General features: G+C 34.6%; 1 protein-coding gene across 2 annotated transcripts in view; it reads left to right on the top strand.

Annotated features, from left to right (window-relative positions):
- Positions 1–366: 366 nt before the first annotated feature.
- LOC111049369 overlaps positions 367–23,736 on the top strand; it is a 91,523-nt gene continuing 68,153 nt past the window's right edge. For both annotated transcript variants that reach the window (XM_039442635.1, XM_039442634.1), the window contains exons 1-11: positions 367–515; positions 2,124–2,321; positions 3,885–4,068; positions 5,818–6,016; positions 8,314–8,359; positions 9,388–9,537; positions 11,170–11,365; positions 13,535–13,736; positions 14,515–14,599; positions 15,987–16,103; positions 23,156–23,330. In XM_039442635.1, the coding sequence (XP_039298569.1) occupies positions 454–515; positions 2,124–2,321; positions 3,885–4,068; positions 5,818–6,016; positions 8,314–8,359; positions 9,388–9,537; positions 11,170–11,365; positions 13,535–13,736; positions 14,515–14,599; positions 15,987–16,103; positions 23,156–23,330 (1,614 nt within the window). In that variant the 5' untranslated portion in view covers positions 367–453. The remainder of the gene's footprint in view (positions 516–2,123; positions 2,322–3,884; positions 4,069–5,817; positions 6,017–8,313; positions 8,360–9,387; positions 9,538–11,169; positions 11,366–13,534; positions 13,737–14,514; positions 14,600–15,986; positions 16,104–23,155; positions 23,331–23,736) is intronic.

The raw sequence follows: 23,736 nt of genomic DNA, 5'->3' as shown, positions 1-23,736 counted from the left end.
TCCTATTCTTCTCCACTGGCATTATAAAGTGGCTCTTAATAGTTAATTATGAATAAGATTTTTTGTTCAATAGTTGAATAGTTTCATATAGATTTATTTCAATAATTTTGCTTGATCAAATACTCCGAATACGAATGCAGTAGTTACTTGCTATAACTTTAGTAAACATCATGTTTACTACAGTGGGATTCACTTTTTACTGTCAGCATTTCTTATCAATATGAAATCATAGCTTCTTTCAAACCAATGCTGACAGTCGTTTTGTTGGAGGGTGAATAATAATGATCGACAACATATGAAACATGTTCATGAATGATTTCAATTCATTATTATTGGATGAACATCGAGAGAAAAATTCTCAACTTCAGTTACCGTTGGATCTTTTGTCTGTTATCAGTGTTTCAGTGTTATCAGGCCGAGAACGTAACATTTTGGTGAAGATTATTTTTTGAGATGGCTTCTCGTCATATCCCCAACTATTTCGCCCTTTGGCTGTGCATCTTCAAATTTTCAATGTAAGTTCTAGTATTATAATAATGATTCCAACGAAATAAATAAGAATCATATCCCCAATTAAAATTCAAACCAAAATTTATTCAAAAACACACACAGAAAAAAAGTACACATATCAAAGTGTGGGTTAGTGGGAGTGTGCTGAAATAGGGAAAGATTTTTAGGATTTTCATCTATGGCCAACCATGTACTAGGGATTCCTTCCATATTTGAAAGAGTATAAAAGGAATCAGGAAATTCAGGTCTGCCGAGATGAGATGAATATATAATTGAATGGGAAAACCCATAGGACCAGGAAATATTCATTTAAAAGAGTAGGCTAAGAAGGAATCACTAAAATGATTACAAAGTATCAGCACAGATTTGAGCCTTATTTATTAATTTTATTAAGTCTGTTTATTTAGTTTTTGGTATCATCAAGCGAGCCACAAAACAGTAGAGTACTGGGTGATTACTATACTATAGAATAGAAAATGACTATACCATAGAGAATAGGCTACTATAGAAAAAATAATCACTTCTAATCCAATTGTTGATATTATCTTTCACTTTTCCAGTTATTCTGACACAGATCTAATATTGCCTCAGGGAAACTTTCATTAAGAAAGTGGTGTGGCAGTAAGTGGTGGATGCAGAGTACGTGGCTTCAACATCTAGAGCCAGTGTAACACAGTAAGCAACCACTGCGGTAGGAGACAAGGAGACAATCTCTTGACAAATTTAGGTCCATCTGACTCCGGATGGTAGCACCCTGTAAGGGCCCCTGCCCAGGGTAACAGGTGAAAATCGGTCAACGGTCTCAAAGGCGGATGAGAAGTAAGGCTTGACTCACACTTACGCGACTCAGGTCGAGAAGAGTCTCGACTCTAGTCGAGAGCATGTGTTTTCAAATGGGTGACGTCGCGGAGACTAGAATCGACAGGTCTGAGTGTCACTATTTGGAAACAGATGCTCTCGACCTGAGTCGCGTAAGTGTGAGTTGAACCTAAATCCCAACGGCAGTGAGGGTGGAAGAACCCAGGGAGAAAACCCGAAAAAATATCAAATATATTTTATTAAGCTAGAAATTTCATTTTTAAATAATTCCATAATGAATTTTCATAATCAAGATCCAACATTTCGTTAATTAATAATATATTTCTACATTGTTAAAAAACAATCTGGCACCAGAGCAAAGCGAAAAAGAGACAGCGCTATCCGTTTTGTTGAATGATAGACAAGGATAGCAATACCATTGCTAATCAAACATTGCCATTATAACATGGACCTCACTATAGGAGAAGGCAACTCCAAACAAATTACCCTGGTCCTCCAGGTGGGGGCGGTCGGAGTGTTAACTGCTCTTCACCGTAAAAAGTTATTCTTCTTAAAACCTACACAGCAGCCTCGGACGGATCGGATTTCAGGAAAACAAAACGGCAAGCAAATAATGTAATGATTTAGTGTTTGAAACATGGAACGTGGAGATAATGTTGAGAGCAGGAAAGATGAATGTAATTGCTGAAGAAGTATTGAAATATAAGTTTGATTTGATTGCATTGCAGGGGTTAAGATGGAAAGGCCAAGGAAGAATTGATAAAAGAAAATATTCGCTTCATTATTATTTGCAGATGCTTAGTTGATGGAGAAGTTGAGTCATTTATTGACGTTGAAGTCGAGCCCATGGAACTTGGTGATGGCGACTATATGTCAAAACGCACCGGTCCATGTGATGGTGACAGCATTGTTATTGGATCTTTTTCTCCATTCATCAATCCGACAGCTGACTATAGAGCGAAAAATACCATGGTTTACGAACCAGCATACAAGTGAGTAATAACAGCTTCATAACACAAGTATACAATACATAACAGCACTATTAAATAAGGAGATCATTAAGACAAGATTGGTCATTCAAAGAAAGATCTGAAACCTTCTTACCGGAAGTCTTGAATTTCTTTATTACGAACTGTTATATGTTTTATCAAGTTCTAACACTGGAATTTCGACTTGCAAACTATATGACAATACTATAAACCTATAATACCAAATAATACTAAAATACTTTAATACTAAATATGACAATACTATTCTCCAGTATAGTATTGTGATAAATATGAAATATTTACTCAACTGAGTAGATTAACTGGATGTTGTCCAACCACAGATTTATTGAACATCGAGATACGGTTTCGGTTGTTACACCATTATCAATCTCTGGTAATCTATAACTACATGTGAAGAGCAGTAGTATCTATACTAATGGTCGAGCACTGCTATTGGCGAAAACCAATCAATGTGAAGGCTTGCCATTGGCCTGGACAAGCACTTCTCAATTAGCGGTTCACACAAAATAATGACGATTCAAGCAGATATTCGAAAGCATAATCCAGTCAGTGAGTAAATATTCCATACATCACAATTATTATAGTCTAAAACTCGTCATTTCAGTGTTAAACTTGATGGACCTTCTTAACTTTTACGCTTAAATAAAGGCAGCATATCCATCTATCTATCTCGAGTACTGATTTTATCATGCTATAAAAAACAAGATAGTCACGGATGTAATTATACAGGTTTGGGCATTGAAGTATAGGGGATTTGAAATACTAGCTGTTACATGCTCACTTTTGAATAAAACTCATAATTTATTTCTAGTATGTAATTTGATGATTCCATTTTGATCATAACAAAAGTTGGAAAATTTAAACATCTAAATTTAAGAACCTAAAATAATAATGTTTGTTAGATAGCGTCCGTTTTTGTCCATACTATGTATCGACTCATGTCGACGTTGTAAGAAGTTATCCATACTCGTCATGAAAATATAAGTTTTCAATGATCAAAAATTAAATTTTCATAATAGAGTTTGAATATTTTTTAAATTAATTATATTTCTACTTCGTTAAAAAACGATCTGGGAACTTTGTGGAGCTAAAAAAGCATCTGCTTTGTCGAATGATAGACACCAAAGTTAAACAAATACTGCTATTATAATGGAACTGACTATACTGGAATCCATTATATTATTACCGTCACATAAATCAATGATATCTATTGGGATAATGGGAAATTTTGAAAGTTTCCCAAGAATTTTTCAAACTTTGTAATTTTTTTGGGCTCAGTAGCGTTGACTTGAAGTTTTCATAAAACCGAGTTTTATACCACGATACTCTCAATGAAAAACGAAGCAGGTATATAACATTTCGAACTTTTCGAAAAGTTTCAACTAAACGTAGGATTTCTCAAGTTATTTGATATTGTGTTGTTTTATACTGGTCTATTGATAGAGAAGAAGATTTTGAAATATATTAAAATTCTTAGATATATATATAATAGCTAATTTGATCAATGATAGTAATAATAATAATTTTGAAATTTTTTGTTCAAAGGTGTGTGAAAAATTTGGGGCTTTATGGCCGTCATCGTCAGGATTTCGAAACTAAGATTAGAAAACGAACAGGTGATCCAACGACTGTGTTAACGAACGATGGCCCAATGGAAAACGTACCTTTCACTGATTATTTCATTTATGTCGCACAAGAAGTGTGGGTCTGCTCTGAAAGTGGAAATAGGGTAATAATAGAAAATAATTTCATATCAATAGGTGGCTAGACAAGAGCAACAAGTAATAGGCAACTACAGTAAGGTCCACGTTATAATGGCAGTGAAGAAAGATAGGAGTACAGCGTTGCTGATTCTCTGCCCCTGCCTTCTATAGAGAATGGCTGATGCCCGTATTTCTGATGTGATATTAATTGTTCATTTTTGTTTGAAATAATCAATGTATTATATTTTATTCGTCAATTTTTTTTCCAATTATATAAAAATACATTTACAAAATTAAGATGATATATTTTGTTAAATAATTATATTTAAAAATTTTTAAAACCGATCTGGCAACGTTGCGGAGCTATAAAAGGATAGCGGTATCTGCTTTGCTGGATGATAGATAAGGATAGCAACACCAATGTTAATCAAATACTGCCATTGTAACGTGGACCTCACAATAGCAATTATCATTAACTAATAACCTATTACCACGGAGTAGAGAGCACTATGGTGTTCTAATGAACATAATAAGGGGCTATGGTGTTAAATGAACACCTTCCTTCTTCGGTGCTATTACTAAACTATTCACACTCAATCTTATCATCTGACATCGCACACAATATCGCTATCGGCTCTGTAGAGAGCTTACTTTGCTTGTAACATGAAGGCAATATAATGTTTCCTTCAGTATCTGATTGAGCCTGAACATTGCATCTTCGATTAATCTAATCTATCTAATATTCAATTGTGAACATTATGATCCGGTTGCACAACAGCCGGTTAAATTTTAATCGTGATCAATTTAACGAGAACCGTCTTTAGTAAAACGCCTTCTCTGATTGGTTCTCGTGAAATTAATCACGGTTAAAATTTAACAGGCTGTTGTGCAACCGGCACTAAGTCTTTTATCTGAACTCGTTAACCATTTCTCTGTTTTCTTGTCTATATTTGTCTCAATTTTTATAATTGAATTCTTGTTCTTAACAAATAATAGCCTACATTATACAGAGTTACTTCAAAAGATTCATCGGATCTAAAAATTCATAATATTACCAGAGTACTGATTTGCATTGGATAATCATATATCAATGGAAAGAGGAGATTCAAGTTTTTTCTCACAATGAATACCTTGGGTACCTATTAGACTAGGCAGCCAGGACACGAAGCCAGCCAGGCAACCAGGTCACACAGTCAGCCAGGTAGGAAGTCGCTCACTCCATCACCGGGCACTGTTTTTAGAGTGCCATACTCTAGCTGCCATAGCCATCCTAGAAACCAAATTTTTGTTGCTGGTTGGATGCTAAGTCCATAGACCACACTGGTAGGTGGTAGCCAAAGCGTGGCTGTTCAAGTCTTAAAACAATGCCCGGTGACGGTGTGAGCGAAAATCTGACTGTGTGAACTGACTGCCTGGCTGGCTGCGCTGTCTAGAAGGGGCTCAAAGAATTTATTGTAGAACAACCTTTGAATTTCCTCATTTTATTGGTATAAAGATTATTCATTTCAAGTGAGTACTTTGGTGATCATGATTTTTTAAAATGCGATGAATCTGCTGTAGTGACGTACAGAGTTAGTACTAAGTTGTCACAGTTCTACTATTGATGATGAGGCCAGTTTTGGAGTTGAATTGGGAAACCTGAGTTGTTATATGTGCATGTAATGTATTAAAAATATTTTCTAAAATTATGAGTCATATAATATATTGTAATTATTTATTTTGATTTTCAATTTTTTTCTATTGTATTATTATAATGATAATAATTTTTCTTATAGGGTTCAACTTTCTACATAGTGAGAAATGAACTATTCAGCATGAAAGACATCCGCGAGGTTCACTTCGGACTGGGAGTTTCAGTTTCAGTGATGAAGCATCATTTGACGTTTGGAAAACGAGTGAAAATCGAGGAAATCAAGTACTTTTTGTACGACGAAGAAAATCAAGCACTGACCAAAACCTCGAAAATATTGATCAGTGAGTCAACTATAGCGAGTTCCACGTTATAATGGCAGTATTTTTGATAAACATTGGTGTTGCTACCTTGTCTATCATTTGGCAACGCAGATAGCGCTATCCTTTTGTACCTCTGCTTTTAATCAAATCCTTTTAAAATATCTGATCTCAATCATGGAAATTTATTACTTTTTGCTGAGAGTGATGCCCATATGAGCTCTACGCTTGTGTGTGGGTAATGAGGCGGATGATGATGAGAGACCTACAATTTATTATTGAATCATATAAAATGATTTTTCTTATAAAATATACATATTTAATCAATTCAAAGAAGAATTACATGAGATATACTGCTATCAGCTATCCTCTATAGAAGGCAGCGGTAAGGCAGAGAATCAGCAACGCTGTTCTCCTATCTCCTTCCACTGCCATTATAACGTGGACCTCACTATAGTTTAAGCCTTTTTATCTACTCCATTCAGTTTCAATGGTTGAAAAGCTATTAAAGAGTTGGAAGCATTACAAATAATCTATAATAATAATCAAATAGTCATTATATGAATAATCATTTCAACAGTCTATGTAATTATTATTAATTTGTGAGTCCGAACAGGCAAATACGCCTATTTTCTGAAGGCAAGAAGATGAAAATTCATTTCCTCAAAATAACTTAACAAAATCAAGCAATGCTCAATTGAACGGGCTTAGCGAGCTCAATACAATACAGTTCCTACTTGAGGCTCAAGTCGTTGGTGGGTTTGTATGTTCGACGATAACTTTCGAATGCGTTAATCAATCAACTCCGAATACTCAATATCATTCTTTTATTACTTTTGTATGTTTAGTCCTTATTTAGAAAAAAATAGTAAGTGGAAAAAACAAAGCGACTGTGCGGAAAAAGAATACAGCATTCTCATGCTGTATTCACTCACTCAAAATAAAAATAATAGTCTGTTGCAGAAACAAAGAGAATAGTACAGAAATAAAGCTGAGGAATTAAGTCATTAAAGAAGTAAAGGAGTCCAACTATCTCGGAAGTAAGATTATTTTTGACTAATTATTATGATGGAAGAAGTAGTAAAGACAGCTATCAGGATTTATCAAGCAAAGAATGCTTTTAATAATAGAAATAAAGTATTGACTGCAAGAACATTGAGTCTAAAAACGTATATGCTTGTTTAAAAATTTAATATGCTCAAAACGTATTTATGGAGTATTGCAATCCATGGAAGTGAAGCTTGGACGATGGGTGTGAAAGGAGAGAGAAGAATCTGATCATGTATTTGATTAATGTATTATTAAAGGCAAATGAATAAATTTCTGCTTTTGAGACATGGTGCTACAGAAGAATGTTGAGGATCAGTTGGAGGTAAAGAATGAATAGGTGTTAACAAAGAGTCGGAGAGAGAGATTGTCTACTGAAAGAAATAAAAAGGAGAATAGCGCAACTAGTTGGTCATAATTATTTTTCGACATGAGTGACTAACAAAGATAATAATGGAGGCAATGACTGAGGGAAGGAATGCGCGAGGAAGACTGGTGTACATAGAAAAACTGAAGAAGGATCTGAGATGTGCCAACTACAGAGACCTCAAAAGGATGGCGGATGGCAGAGAGGCATGGAGAGCTGCTGCCAACCAGCCCAATGGCTGTTAACCAAAGAAGAAGTCGCTTATAAATTATCAGAAAAGATAGCATAAAAATATATCTAAGGTATAGGGCGTTTATTTTTCAAATTTCACTGTTAACTGAAGCTGATTGTCTTAGTAGCTGTTTTTTGTGAAGCTATGTGACAATGCAACGTGAGAAAATTTGTGGCTTTCCAACAACCAGTCCCTACTCAAACGTGAACGATGAACTCTACCTTTCTTCCTAGTTTTTACACACAAGACAAGACTGGCCAAGAGTTCAGCTCTTCCATAGTTGATGACGAACTGAGCTTGTGAGCACAAAAATAGGAAAACGGACGACATAAGACGAATGCGTGTGGACGCAATTTTAAATCCGTCTTTTGCTTGAACCAAACGATCCGTCTTTTGGTTGAGCAAAAGACTGATGGTAAACTTGAGAGTCTGGACCGGGCTTTGCTGTGCCGTTCTTACACTCTGACCCGGCCAAAACAGTAATAGACAGTAGTCAGCCAAAACAGTACGGTAATAGACAGTAGTCGATAATAATCGCCTTGAGTTAACAAAAAAACGGCTTTGACAAAAAACCGATATTTGGAACATATAAACTACCTTAACATGGGATATCTCCTTATGCTATATTTTCTCTATGTTATTATTTATGACTAATGTTTTTGGGTTATGTTACAGAGTCTTACCAAATTCAAGAGGACACTGAACAGATTTCTATACCCAAGTGAGTAAGATAACTTACTTATCTTTAAAAGGTTGAAATGTTTGAAAGTTTCCCTTCTCTTCTGGGCAGAGTTATCATAAAAATGCAGTTTAAAAACAATCAAGTTCTATGAGTATTTAATAAAAAGAAGTATTTATTAAAGGAAATACAGCGGGGGCACTTGCAGGGTAGGGTAGCAGGTGGAGTTGGGGTTTCATCGGAGGTGGGTGATCGGTTTTTGCTTAGAATTTTCTTGAGGCTGGGAGGCTGCATATATAAGAGTGGGTGTTTGCTGGAAAAGGTGTTTGATAGAGGGATTGGATGAGACAACATGGAACAGATATTTAAGAACAGGTTTGTGGTTTTCAATTCCAGGAAGTAGGTGGTACAGAGCTTTGGAGCTTGAAGGATTTGAGAATTTTTGTGGTGGGAGTGGTGTCTCTTTTGGATGAGATTTGTTCCCGTAACAGCCTTTTATTGAAAATATATTGTTAACCTGAAAAAATCGAGAAAAACTGATAAAAATTTGGCTTTAGAAACGACAAACAAAGGAACAAATGATATGAATCTTATCGGCAATTTCTTCCTCTTAACAACTCCATTTTAGGACTAGATTTCTACTGATAGTTTTTCAGTTATTGACGTTTTAATGACGATAAGTATAGGCCAATTCCAAAAATATCGAAAAATCGATAGATTTTGAAAACTAAGGTCGATATAAGAAAATTTACTAACACTATTTGTTACAAATTTCACGTGGAATCTATGGTCTCCGGTTATTATCTTCTCAAAGCTCTCGTATATCGAGCCCAGGAAACCACCTCCCACCCTAGATTCTCTGAGCGTGTTTCTATGATGTATCATTTTACAATAACATAGTATTTGAATGGCATCTGGGAATACCTAAGGGTAAAGCTGGTCTCAAAATAGCTATTATTTCCAATAAAATTGCTTGATTGGCATTTCTAGATTGTGACACAAAAAATTAAAATTCCAAACTCACCCATCCTTGATCATCTGTGATTGAGGTTGCCATTTTCTGTTAACAGCCAGTCAAATAAGTTTGACCGATCAACGATAAATTCAGAAAATCCAGCAATGGAACACTTTGAGGTTTCTTCCCTGGGAGAATCATACAAGATTGGATCAAGTTGGAAGAAGATAGCTGATCACTCCCAACCAACTAATATTGAAATCAGGTAAGTGGTGTGAGAGTTTCTCAGTGTATGTTTTCCTTTTTTGCTGTACAATAAATCAGGAAAAACTAACTAATCGTAATAAACTAACTAACTAAAGTTAACTAAGTAACTAATGAAACTGAATTATCTTTTGTTGGGGATTTAGTGAATTTTCTTTAGTTTTTACTCAAGATTTAGTTAACCCACCTTTGCTTTGGGTTAAGTTAACTTACATCTAAAACATCCGATGCTTCAAACATCTAAACATTATTAACATATCGATGTTAATGACAGCGACATTAAGAATCGAGTTTTGTGTCTATAGCCAACACAGTATAACATAGCAATGAGTTATCGTGTTTCTTTACAATACGAAACAATATTCTACAACATGTCTTATTCTATAGTGAAGTACATGGTATAATGGCAGTGGATAGGTAGATAGATAATTGCATTAATTTATCACACTCACAAGAATTACAAGTGTTGTGGGCGAATGGAGAAAGATAGGAGAACAGCGATGCCGAATCTCTGTCTTGTCATTGCTTCCTATAGACGATAGCTGATACCGGTATATCTAATGTAATACTGTTCATTCTTGTTGGAATAATCAACTATATTTTATTCGCAATAAATCATTTTCCAACGATTTTATAATAAATTCAATTCATAATTTATAATTTATTGAATAGAGTAAACAATACAGTAGTCGGAAAAGAAGAAACAGGCTATTGCCTAAAACTTCTTCAATTTCCTAATTTTGTCTTAAATTTATTGTCCAAATATTATGTAGGTTATGTCCATTTTAATTTATACACCAAATTCCAATATGAATAAACAAATTAGAATAAAACAAACAATTTCAAGTTTAGATAGATTAATAATAAAACTTTCGTAAAAAAATAAAACAAACTTCAAATTCACAAAATAATTCCTTAAAAACACATAAATTTTTAGCTCGAAAATATCACGTTCAGCAAGACAACAGCTGACTTGAAAAGAAGAAATTGAGATTGAACATTTTTTTAATTGATTCCATTTTTCTAAATTGTTATATAACTTATATAATAAAAAATTGAAATAATCACCAACACTATCGCGGTTCCAACTCTCCTCTATGGAAGTAAGAATTAGATTTATAAACGAAATATTGACAGCAAGATACAAGCCGCTGAAATGAAATTTTTAGGGAGTGTTTTCGGCTGCGCCAGGACACATAATAAAAAATTAGGAAGTAAGAGCAACGTTGACTGTATCACCAGTACACGACAAGATTATTCAAAATAGAAACTGGTGCTGTCACTTGAATAGGATGCCTTCAGGAAAAGTCCCTTTGGAAGCTAAACATTATGCGCCAACTGGGAAAAGAGATGTAGGAAGGCCGAGGAAAAGGTGGGTACCGAAACAGGTTATTCAATAGACCTAATCCTCGAAGTGGAAATGAAGATGAAGATGAAGAAGAAGAAGAAGAAGAAGAAGAAGAAAAAGAAGAAGAAGAGATTTGTTAAAAACGATCTGACAACCTTGCGGAGCTAGAAAAGGCGCTGCTTTATCGAATGATAGACAAGGATAGCAAAACCAATGTTTATCTACTGTCATTATAACGTGGACCTCAGTATAGTTTTAAATTGTGTTACATATTTCAATTTCCAGGTGTAAGAAGATTCCATATTTGAATCCAGCATCTTTCAGACCAGAGGTTTACAAAGTCCATGATAGACTTTCTGAAGAAACAGAATACCATCATAAAATCTTTGCAAAAATCAGTGATGAGAAATTTGAAAAATTGTTCACAATTGTTCAGAGGAGCATTTGGAGGTGTGTTCACTACGCCAAAGCAACCAAAACGGTATGGATGATTTCAATATACAGTCGGAGGCTACTTTTACGTAGAGTATTTAATTTTCTGCCATTCACAATTTCTCAAATCCTACAATAATTCTAATATGCAGTTTTGATGTTTTAGTGTATGTATCGAATAATACATAAACTATCAAGATTATCAGGATACAAAAAATATCCTGAGGAAGAAGAAGTTTATATTTCTTATTGTTGTTCTTCTTAGACGCCCTCGGTCTCTTTTGCCTGATGATAAGAATAGAATCTTTTAAATAAAAAGATTCATTAACCATTACATTAAGACCATTAAGTGGATTGAATGGAAATAGGTTATGTCATTTTCATGCTGAATATTACTACAGTATTAAGACACTGATATTTCATAAGATATATGAATAATACAAATATATTGACCATAGAACATAAATTACGTTACGCATGAGAGGCAAGTGGATACTCCAATGCGTATCAATCACCAGTTGTTAGCGTGTTTGAGGAACTCTTCAAATTAAATAAAAACCTCTTTTTCAACCTCAGTCTGTAAGTGGAGAAGTTGAATTTCAAATTGTTGTACCCATGTTGCTATTCAAGTTAAAAATTGTAAGGAGTCATAAAATTTTTCAAATCAGAGTCATAAGACGTCAGCCATGCAAGACACCCTTATGGGACAATACAATTACCTTGCTAAGCTCTTATCAGTGCGTAAATTCATGGTAATTTGCAATATGGAAAAAACATTTGTCATTGTGCATTGAACAACTTGAAGCTATTATTATTATAAACCCTTTGCGGTCGATAGGCCACTATAGTAGCAGAGGCTACTATCATAGTCAGCTCTGAAATTTTCTTGTGTGCTTTGTCTACAAGGTCGGATGGGCCACTATAGTCAACCGCACAAAAATGGTCCCATTGAAATAGAAACGGCTGAGTACCTCCACATCCACTGCACCCATAGACGTTACTTATACAATAAGTCAGGTGTATTACAAAAATATCAATTAATTCTCATTTATAATTAACTGTAGATAATGTTGGTGAACTCTTATTTCACAACGTTGCACTCATCTGCTCAAAGTTTCATCGGACTACTTTCGTGCGATTGACTACATGCTTTCCCTACGCAGACAGTTAGGTCACTTCAATGGCCTGTCAATTTCTCTGCGAATGTAATTATGTTCAGAAATATTCATATTATATGTTCAGAAATAATATATATATATATATTTTTTTATGTATATTTACATTCAGAAATATGTATGAAATGAATTAAATAAGATAATATAGTTTTAAAGTGGGACTGTTGAAGTTTTTCCAGGAGTTGGCTGCAATGATGAATCAGATCTATATCCCAACATGTGTATATAAAAAGTAAGTGTTCACATTCTAGTCAACTACTACAAGTTATAAAAAATCAATACGTGATTTTGAATAAATAGCAATTAGCTTTTGAATAGATTCAATTTCTCAATTTCCATCTGTAAAAATTAAATGAAAGCTAGCAATTGCTAATTGAAGTCATTTTCAACCAAAAATGCTAGGTTTGAGTCAGCTGTATAATATTATTTTGCATAGCTAGAACCAATGACTAGCAACTCTAGTTACTAGATTCTAGTTTTATTCAATCGACCCAATATCTTATTGTTTTGTTGGTTAACCGATGAAAGTTGCCTTAGTCTCAACTTTCAAACTAAGTAAACACTTTTATTAAAATATTTGACTTTTTTGTCATAGAATATGTGACTCTATATTACGTGAGTCAATCGTTAAGTGACTCACGATTGCACTAGTCAGAAAAAACAGGCTTCGACCTGGTGAAGCAAAGCGTGCTCTTGTGTGTCGAGTGAATATGCCATGGCTTTTTCAACCGCACAGGTCAGTTAGCGCCAGACCGTTTTTTCAGGCGCAAACCTAATCAGCAAATTGGAAAGCTTCCGGCCATGTCCACTTAAAAACGCCATCTGAAAATGCCTGGGAAAACGCTTTATGTGGCTTGACCTTTAAAGCCAATAACCGAGCTTCCGAGGAAATACCTATGACCATTATAGTGACCATTATAGTGACCATTATAGTGACCCATCCGACCTGTCATGGCCTGTCATTTGACATCAAAGGGTTTTAAGAATAATCATAGAAGTTTGTTGAGTTTTCCATAAATTCAACGATATCTCTGATTTTATAGAAGGATCCGCATATCACCCGAGACCCTGCGTTTTACCGTGTGGTACATGAGGTGATTGGCAAGAAGTCTATTAAGGATGTCCTATTCTTTCCTAGAGACATACATTACGTTTACGCTGTTAAACTAATAAATGGTGAAAATACGTTAAGGTATAAGGATGTTAGCTACTATTATTGTCATAACTGGAAACGTATGGACAAATGTGAGCTCGCCTTCATTATCATGTTACTATTACTCCTTCATCATTCATTTATTATTTATTTAGCGTATGGCAGATACATAACAAATGTGTAACTCATGAGTCTCAAATGCCTAGATATACACTGCATATTTCCAATTTCTCTTAGATTTTGTGTAGTTTTCGGAGAAAATAGGAGAGCATTAGTCCAGTCAATATAGACATAAAAAAGGGGGTGTGCTTGCAATTTATATTGTAGTTCAGATTTTTTGATATATTATTTGAGTACATAGGAGAAATCCAGAACCAATTTCTTCATGCAAAATTTCCTTGTGCTCTATACAGGATGGCCCAAAAACCTCGTATTTTCAGCTCATTTTCCAGTTTTCAGCTATTTCTCCCAAATCTCGTAATCGGACAGAAAAATATGCTCTCGAATTATTTTAGATTATAGAATTCTAAATAAAATGAGATCATTATATATACCATTATATATGTAGCCGTCATTATATATACCATTATAAAAGTGTAGCCGTAATTAGCGGTTTTCGGATAAATCACATCAATGGAACCAGAAATCGCAATCAGATCGGTGGGATTTCTCCGAAAATCGCTATAATTGCGGCCACACTCTGTATAGTAGGCCGCACTCTGTAAGAGTCGCTAAAGTTATTAAGAAAATAATACTCAATTCAAAGAACAGGAATAAATCACTTAAAGGAATCAACGTGACCCTCCATTATTATTGTTCTTTGAGAAAAAATTCAGAATACTCGAAATTGAACCATAATTATTTTTCTAGCAGATGTCCAAATTAACTTGCATAGAGAAGAATCTGAATTTGTTGGAATTGAATACGAAGGGAGAAAAGACAAGCGAAATGTGAAGTAAGTACTTCAAACAATTTAAGGTAAATTGATAGTAAGCTATTTTGCAGATTAAAGTAACTTTCTTGGCTCGAATACGAGTTTTGAGGCTCATGTTTAATAGAAACTTCTCACTTTTTAAGTAGGATAGAATATCTTCTACTATATACGAATATTATATTCATATAGGCATAATACCTATAGTGAGATCCACTTTAATAAACTATTATTGAACGAAAATCCTAATTGAATGCTGTAAATCACCCCAAAGACTACTACAAATATTGCAAATATTAACAACAGGGTAGCTAGATGGAGATTCAATAAGAGATACTATCCCAAAATTATTTGTCAGGCCGGAAATGGAACCCGGTACCTCCAAATTGCCAGTCAGGAATGATTACTCTTACACCAAACTGACAATCATCGAATTTCGATTCAGCTGTTAACTAGGTGGCCAGCGCCATGCAATGGAGAAACATGAAGCTATTGAGTTATAAAAATAATAATAATAATAATAATAATAATAATAATAATAATATAATAATAATAATAATAATTCTCCATTTCACTTCAATTCTTCAAAGTTTACAAACATATAGAAAACTTTCCTAGCATAATAAAATATACCATAAAAAATGTTCACAGTGCATCACTTTTTCGTTGATTATTATAAACAAGAATCAACTGATTATATAACAACAGATACACAACAATAACTTCAATCATAGCTATATCTACTATAGGAGGCAATGGTAACAGAGTATTTCATTTATTTTTATTTTATTTCTTTATTGTTTTTTACAATAAAGCACAGATCGGGAGAGAAAAAAAAGAATACCTTGTACTATTTCTCTCCCAAATTTAGGTAACATTAAAAGTCCAAATGAGGTTATGTCTTCTAGATTTCCACAAAATTTTCAGTCCAAAAATATTTATACAAACCATTCTTTTAAATTTAGATGTTCCAAATAACAAAATAATAATAATTTATAACACTCAGTATTGGAAACTTTTTAGTCCTATCGGTCACACAGGCTTCAGAATGTGAATCTCACTATGGATAACAGTAACTATAGTTTACCGCACGAAAATAGTCCGATGGTTATTGGAGCAGGTGAGTGCAATGTTGCCAAATAAGAGTTGTTCAACGTTGTACACAGCTGATTATAAATCAGATTTCATCATTTTTTTTATAATATATACCTGACAAATTGGTAACGTCTATGTGTGTGTGTGTGTTGGTGTGGAGGGGGGCGGTGAGGTTCATGACCGTTCCAATTCCCATCGGACTATTTTCGTGCGGTTGGCTATAGTTTTTAATTATGCTAGAATAGTATTCTATTTTCAAATTATTTTCAAGTGCGAAAAATCATTATGAATAATAGAATTCATTTTTTGTTTGCAGGGAAGTTTACTACCATTTGGGCATCGAAAACGTTTTCAGTACATTTATTCATGATTACGGCTATAACCTGAGAGTGGGCACACCAACTACAACTACTGTGGTTGAGAAAAGAAATGCGTATGACTTCTTTATTATTGAAAACTGTATTGAATTAGAATCCTTTATTTTTGTGTAGTATTTATACAGTGTGTCCCACGGAAGTTGTAACAGCCTAAGACCATAGATTCTACATGAAATTTGCAACAAAAAATTAGCAGTAAAATTTTCTTATATCGACATTAGTTTTCAAAATCTATCGATTCTTTGAAATGGGCCCACTTACCATTATGAAAACCTCAATAACCAGAAAAATATCAGACAGAATCCAATTCTAAGGAAATGGTTGGAAGAAATTGACAAGACTCATAGAGTTTGTCCAATTGTTTGATTTTTTTTTAACTCTTGCGCCAAGCATAGCTTGAAATACGTCTTTTGAAAGACGTAGCCGACGCATCTCCTGATGTTAATCAATATGTCCATTTCAAATCGGCGTAGCATAGATTCAACATTAACGATACGACAGATACATCTTCTGTAAACGTATTTCAAGCTTCGCTACGGCAGTGTCAGATATACGTTTTTGAACTGTTTGAAGTTCAAATTCAAATGCAAATTTATTTTGTCAATCAAAACAATTACAATTTCAAAGACAATAGTATACATCACAGAAAATATAATCAGAAAAATCGTTAATAAACAAAAAATGAAATATAATTAATCATATAACATGAGCTTAGTTTATCAAGAATGTATAAATGTATACAATAATACTTATAATTTAAAAAATGATTTGACAAATTTTACTGAGCGCAGAAAAATATAAAATTTTCGTCCGCGCTCAGGAGTTAAGATAAGTCTTTATGCAGTGTTATAGAGAGTGCCCATGCAGTGTTAAAATCCCAATAACAAAAAAAAAAAAAAAAAAAATTGAAAAATGGAAATGAAATCATTATCAAGATGAAAAATAAATAATAAAAGAAACAGAGAATTCCTGTTTGTAAAGGAAAAGAAAAAAGAAAAACAGCAATGAATGATACATTAAAGTAGTTACTCATCGTTATCCAGGCAACAATCAATCAACCACTCGATACCAACCCTCAATCTCATCAATACAATGAGTAAGCAAAAACCTCTTAAGATTGATTTTGAAACGATGCCTTAGGAATGCTGAATCAATGATGTCTCGAGACAACCTGCTGTAAAATCTGCCTTGCAAGAAGAGGAAAGATTTTTGGAAAAATGTCAAAAACGGCCTTGGAGTGCATAGCCTCTCCATTACTCTTGTACTGTAATGCCTTTCTGCTTGGATGAACGCGCCGCGCCATCTTCAGTACCACTCAACAACTGAATGATTACTTTGAAGACATACAAGTATCTTAGAGGCATGACATCCAATGATTGACAAGCATTCAACAAGTCCCCACGTCTACATCCTCCATCAATGAGGCAGATCATAGACTTCTGAAGAGTGATGAGTGATTTCAGGTGGGTCATATATGTGCTACCCCAGCACACCAGTCCATAAGAGAGACGAGATTGAGACAATGCAAAATAGATATTCCTTAAAACGAACCTTGGACACAATCTTTTCAAATGATGCAATCTGTGTAGCAGGCATCGAGAATATTTCTTCGTAGAATCAATATGACTCTTCCACATCATATTATCATCAACCGATATTTGACTACCTGAGATTGCTCTATTACCCCACATCCACAATGATCATCAGCACATCCAACACTGTGGAATTTCAGGGGGCTGAGAAGTCTGAAAGAACAAGATATTCCAAAGTTCAGATATGAAGTCTTCTCGATATTGAGACTTAATTTGTTGAAGCTGAACCATAGAGACAATAGTTTTAAATCATGGGACATGTCTCCATATAGCTCAACATCTGATCCAGCTCCATAGGATAGGTTGTGTCATCTGCAAATACTGTGAATTTCCCCTTGAAGGGGCCTGAGTAGAGGTCATTGATGTAAATCAAAAACAAAATCAGCCCCAAAACTGATCCCTGGGGAACTCCACAGGTCATTTCCTGAAAGGAGCTTATTTTGGAACCCACCTTCACAACTTGAGAACGTCCATGTAGATACGAATGGAACCACGCCAAGGGCAAGCCACGCACGCCAGCCAGCTCCATTTTTCGCAGCAGAATCTCATAATTCACAGTATCAAATGCCTTCCAGATGTCCATGAACATTCCAGCAACTCTTTTCATATCCTTTCTGTTGATGTTGCTTGAAATCTCTGAAATGAATTTTCTTAGAGCCAGCTCAGTGCCCAAGCCCTCTCTGAAACCAAACTGGCTCTTTGAGAAAAAATTGAATGAATTCAAAAAGCACATCATTCGAACCTTTATTAACTTTTCGAACAGTATTGCAACAATGGATAACAGTGATATGGATCTATAATTCTAAACATCCTTAGAGTTTCCCTTCTTTGGAATTGGTATAACCTTAGCCATCTTTAGTTTACTTGGAAAAGTGCCCTCAGAGTGACTCAAGTTGAATATGTGAGCAAGAACTTGACTGATGATATGGCAAATCTTTTTAAACATTATTGAGCTATATCCATCAATGCCTGGGGATTTTGAACTCTTCAAACTACGTATAATTCCATCAATTTCCATGGAGTGAATTGGAGACCAGTACAATGAATAGGTACAGCGATCATCCCCGAATGAGTTGTAGTAATCATCAATTAATGATGATGGGAAAGGTGGTGGGGCAACTGACTTGGGAGAATCAATAAAATAATTATTGAATAAATCAGCAATTTCCTGTTCATCCTCTACTACTTCATTGTTCTTTACAACTTTTGGAACACTTTGCTTTGATGAACCTCTACCTACCAACTCATTTATCAGTCTCCATTGCTTTTTGGAATCCCCCTTTGTGCGTTCAAAACAATCAAAGTAGTACTTCTCTTTGGCATTTCTTATCCACCGCATAATCTTACATCTGAGTTTGACAAATTCATGTCTCAGCCTAACATTACTTGGATCATTTTTAAGCCTCCTATATAACCTATCCCTCGATGCTATCGCCTCACACAGACCCTCCCCCATCCAAGGCTTCAAAAGTCTACCCCTGTGATTTTTAATGTTGATTTGATGCTTGGATGTCCGAATAGCATAATCTAAAATGGAGCAGAAGCTGTCATAAGCCATGTCGGTGTGAACAGATTCATAGACGGCCGACCAACTCTCATGCTCTAGTACACCCATTAGACGTTCCCAGTCGATCCTCTTAAATATTTTTTGCTCGGAATTGGCCTTTGGCTTGGCGAGAGCAATAGAGAGACAAATTGCTCTATGATCACTTATAGCAGCCTCAACAACTGCAGACCGCGCAGATGAAGGTGGCATACCTCTGAACAGGATATGATCGATGCATGTTGCAGAACGCTCAGTCACACGGGTATCAATATTGATTAAATTTTCAAGACCTACCGAGGCTATTATCTCGAGATATTTATCAGCAACCCTATCAGGCCTATTAAGATCAATGTTGAAATCACCAAGACATATCAATATATCACTGTTTATATCCTGCAGAAATGTATCATAGCTGTCTAAAAAACGGTCAACTGCGACTCTATGCCATCTATAGATTCCAACAACAGTAAATTTAACATCATTGTAAGCACAATTCAAGACCAAGGAGTCAGATCCTTCAACTTTACTCTGTACTAGGTTACAAGAAAATTCATTTTTATGATAAATTATTATGCCACCGCATCTATCATCTGCACAAGCAGACACAGAGGCATAGCCCTCAATTTCAAACACATCAATATTCTGATCTGGCTGAATCCAGGCTTCGGAGAGAATTATAAAGTCCGGTTTCCTTGACATATTACTCAAATATAATAATAATTTGTCATAGTTTCTATTCACACTCTGGATATTCATATGGAAGAAAGTAACTCCATCCTTACTACAAATGTATTCATTATACTCATCCACTGATGAAATATATTTACATTCAAAATCGGGATTCATGATTTAGTATTTGACATAAAAAGAGTTTGTGCTTTATGACAAAAAAATTAATGAGAAATGGGTGAATACGCTGAAGATGGAAAAGGAAGGCAACATCTTTTTGTTGTGTTACAAATGAGACGAGTCAAGTTTAAGTGAAACGTTATGAGTTGTATAGAATCTTGAACACATAAAAGATTGAAAAAGAGCAAAATTTGATTACAATACTTTAAAGAAGAGAGTCCTAGAAAAATGAAAAGAACAAAAAAAAAACACATAATAGATTGAAAGAGAGCAAAATTGAATTACAATTTGAAGAAGAGAGTCCTAGAAAAATGAGAGAAACAAAATAAGCAGGTACCGTTCCTACGGTTGGGAAAAATAAGATACAATAAATGAAGATATTAATATTAAGAAAACATTATTGACAAAGAGCACAGCATCTTATCGTTCACATATCAAGTTGAGATTAAGTGAAGAGTCAAAAAATTCAGAAAAATAAAATACTTGTATAGAGAAATCTAAATTCAATGCTATAAGGAAGAAAAAAACTTCATACAGAAATGAGAAAACCGAAATAAAGCAAGGAAATGGTAAGAATATAATATTAATACAAATAAAGACATCAAAGAAAAGGCATTGAAAAAGAAAGCACCATCTAATTATTAATAGTCCGGTCACTGAGTCTTCACTGTTTATTCAATGAACATCCTCAACAAAACCTCGAACGGTAGATCTTCTAGCTCCGTCCCCCTTAATGTAATGGATAACACCGTCCAAAGTCCAGACTTTATTTCGACCGAACATTTGATTAGCCTGCCGATATACGTTCATTCTTTCTTTAGTGAGATCCTCCCTAACAACGATTGAGGTACTGCTTAGTAATTTTTTATTTGCGAATATATCTTTCCGATGGCGATAGCTAGAGAAGCGGACGATGATCGGTCGCGGACGAGTCGTGGGATTGGTGTCACCAGTTACAGGCATACGAGGCTTTCTCCCAAGTCGATGTGAACGCTCAATATGAGATTCATTGATATTGAGCTTCAATTTCTCCTTAATAATGGCAATAACAGCGTTGTCGGTGGACTCCCCCTCAGTCTCAGGAACGCCGAATATTTCCAAATTATTACGGCGGTTGTACTGTTCATAGCTATCCAATCTTTCGTGAAGAATCGAATCACTTTCCTCGATGCGCTTTTTCAAAGTCACCACTTCCTCCTTCAAATCATTAATAGTTTTATTAGCAGCTTGGAGTGAGGCCGATAACCCAACAGTAAATTCGTCAATCATAGTTTTAACAAGAGCAGATACCCTTTCCAACAATTTGTCACTTTCAAAATACGATGCTAGAGATAGATCGATAGACTTCAATATCGCCGGGCTGATATCGGCCGCTTCCGAGTGTTGAGCGCTTTCGACGTTTTTGAGCCCTCAAAGTTGATAAAAGTACACTCGTTGAGTTCAAAGCCAAATCTAAAACAGTTTTTTCTCGATTTGTTTTTAGGGTAACAATATATTTTCAATAATGGAAATATTCACCATTTCATAAGCTTTCGAATGAGAACAAACGGTTTGATCCAGTCTCAATGATATGAATTTTGTACAACAAAATATTGTTTCTGGAGTGCTCAATTTAGATATTTAATTATTTTAGTATTGACATTTTGTAAACAAGCTTATACTGATTCGAAAGTTTATAATGTGGGCAAGTTTTCCCATTCTTGAAGATATATTGTTACCCTGAAAAAAAACAAGAAATAATTATTTGAAATTTAGCTTTGAACTCGACGAATATACTTTTTTCAACTTTAAGCGCTCAAAAACGTCGAAAGCGCTAAAAACTTTAAAAAGTTCAAACCCGTATATCTCACACTGCTGTAGCGTAGCTTGAAATAAGTCTTCAGAAGACGTAGCCGTCGTATTGTCAATGTTGAATCTACGCTACACCGATTTGAAATGGGCATTTTGATTAACATTAATATATACGGAGATACGTCGGCTATATCTTTCAAAAGACGTATTTCAAGCTATGTTTTGGCGGTGTGAAATCAGCTTCAGAACCATTAGCCATCCATGATTTGGAAAATATATAGAAAAATATTCTAAAATATATAGAAGAAATGAAGAGTGCACTAGATATTCTTATTTTTGTTCATTTTTCATAAAATTGTAAAATGAAGTGAATAAAGATGATTTGATTTGTTCCACGGAGTAAAGTAAGTACTCTAGACAGTATGTGGAGGAAAAATATATTATGTAGATCTTTTTTAACAAGAATGACCAGTTGATATTTCATCAGATCTACTGGTATCAGCTGTATTCTATAAAAGGTAGTCGCAAGTCAATGTATTGGCAACGCTGTTTCACCTTCCTCCAATGTCATTATAACGTGAACCTCACTATAGTTAATCGCATTTGAAACTCTCTGGATTGTTAGTTCTCTAGAAACATTTTAGGAGAATCGATTGGATTCAATCGTTTTTTTTTCATGATTACAACAATAACCAGAACTAATTTCCAATGATGGAATGAGAAGGAATATAGTCCCCTTTTTGTTCATAATTATATTTTCCGGTGCAATTTCAAATCTTATGCATCTCAAACTCCCAGCATGCAATAAAAATGTCAATTATTTACAAATTTTAGAACATCTTAATATCTTGAACTCTCATTATCCTCTTAACAACATAATATAATAAAAAAATTGAGATATACTTAGTAGCGTTGTGACGAAAAAGAAACAGCATGGCAACTTGATAAACAGCTGTTCACAAGCATTACTTAGAAATAAGAACAGTGCTGCACATTCAAGCAATAGTGAATGAAGAAATAATAATTGACGACAATGCTCAGATGTTTGAAAATCGAATTATAATGTCAATTATTTACAAATTTTAAAACATCTTAATATCTTGAACTCTCATTATCCTCTTAACATAATATAATAAAAAAATTGAAATATATTTAGTAGCGTTGTGACGAAAAAGAAACAGCATGGCAACTTGATAAACAACTGTTCACAAGCATTACTTAGAAATAACAACAGTGCTGCCCATTCAAGCAATGGTGATTTCAAAGTGAGGCATAAACGCATGTAAAACTGGATCGAATATCTAATATTGTATTTTTAAATCTGTTTAAGAGAATGCAAAAAAATTGACTACGGAAAAATGGAAGATATTTTCCAAACCCATGTGACAATTTTGATGAATAAGAATGGTGTTCTTCATTCACAAGAAACTATTCACGGGGATTATCGGCAGATTTTTTTTAAATATACGAAACAAGAGGCTTTCTTGTGCACATCTGCTGCTACGGTGAGATTGTTTCCACAATATTTTGTGTAGTAAATCAAATTAGATCAATACTCGATTTACTCACTATTTTTTGGGCTTATATCCTTACTTTACTTTGTATCACAGTTTGAATAAGTTAGTTTCAATCAGAATTCGTATCAGAATTATTCTATTAATGAGAATAAGCCTATCACCATCCTTAGTAACTTCGGAATCTGTATGCAAAATTTCAAGTTAATTAGTTCGGAAGTTCAGATGCGGATGCGTCAAACGTGTAGAGGCCTATCCTATCTTGAACAAGTTAATTTGAATAGCTGAATTTCTTAATACTTAATAGTATTATAGATCATAAGGGCCAAGCCTAATGAAACGTTTTGGGCGTTTTTGCACAGGCGGCAGATGAGTTGGCAGGGCAGGAAGATTGTTT

Source organism: Nilaparvata lugens, chromosome X (assembly GCF_014356525.2).
Source record: "Nilaparvata lugens isolate BPH chromosome X, ASM1435652v1, whole genome shotgun sequence".
In the NCBI taxonomy this organism is placed as follows: domain Eukaryota; kingdom Metazoa; phylum Arthropoda; class Insecta; order Hemiptera; family Delphacidae; genus Nilaparvata; species Nilaparvata lugens.
The sequence above is the reverse complement of the archived record's forward strand: the minus strand, read 5'-3'. Positions and strand labels throughout refer to the sequence as shown.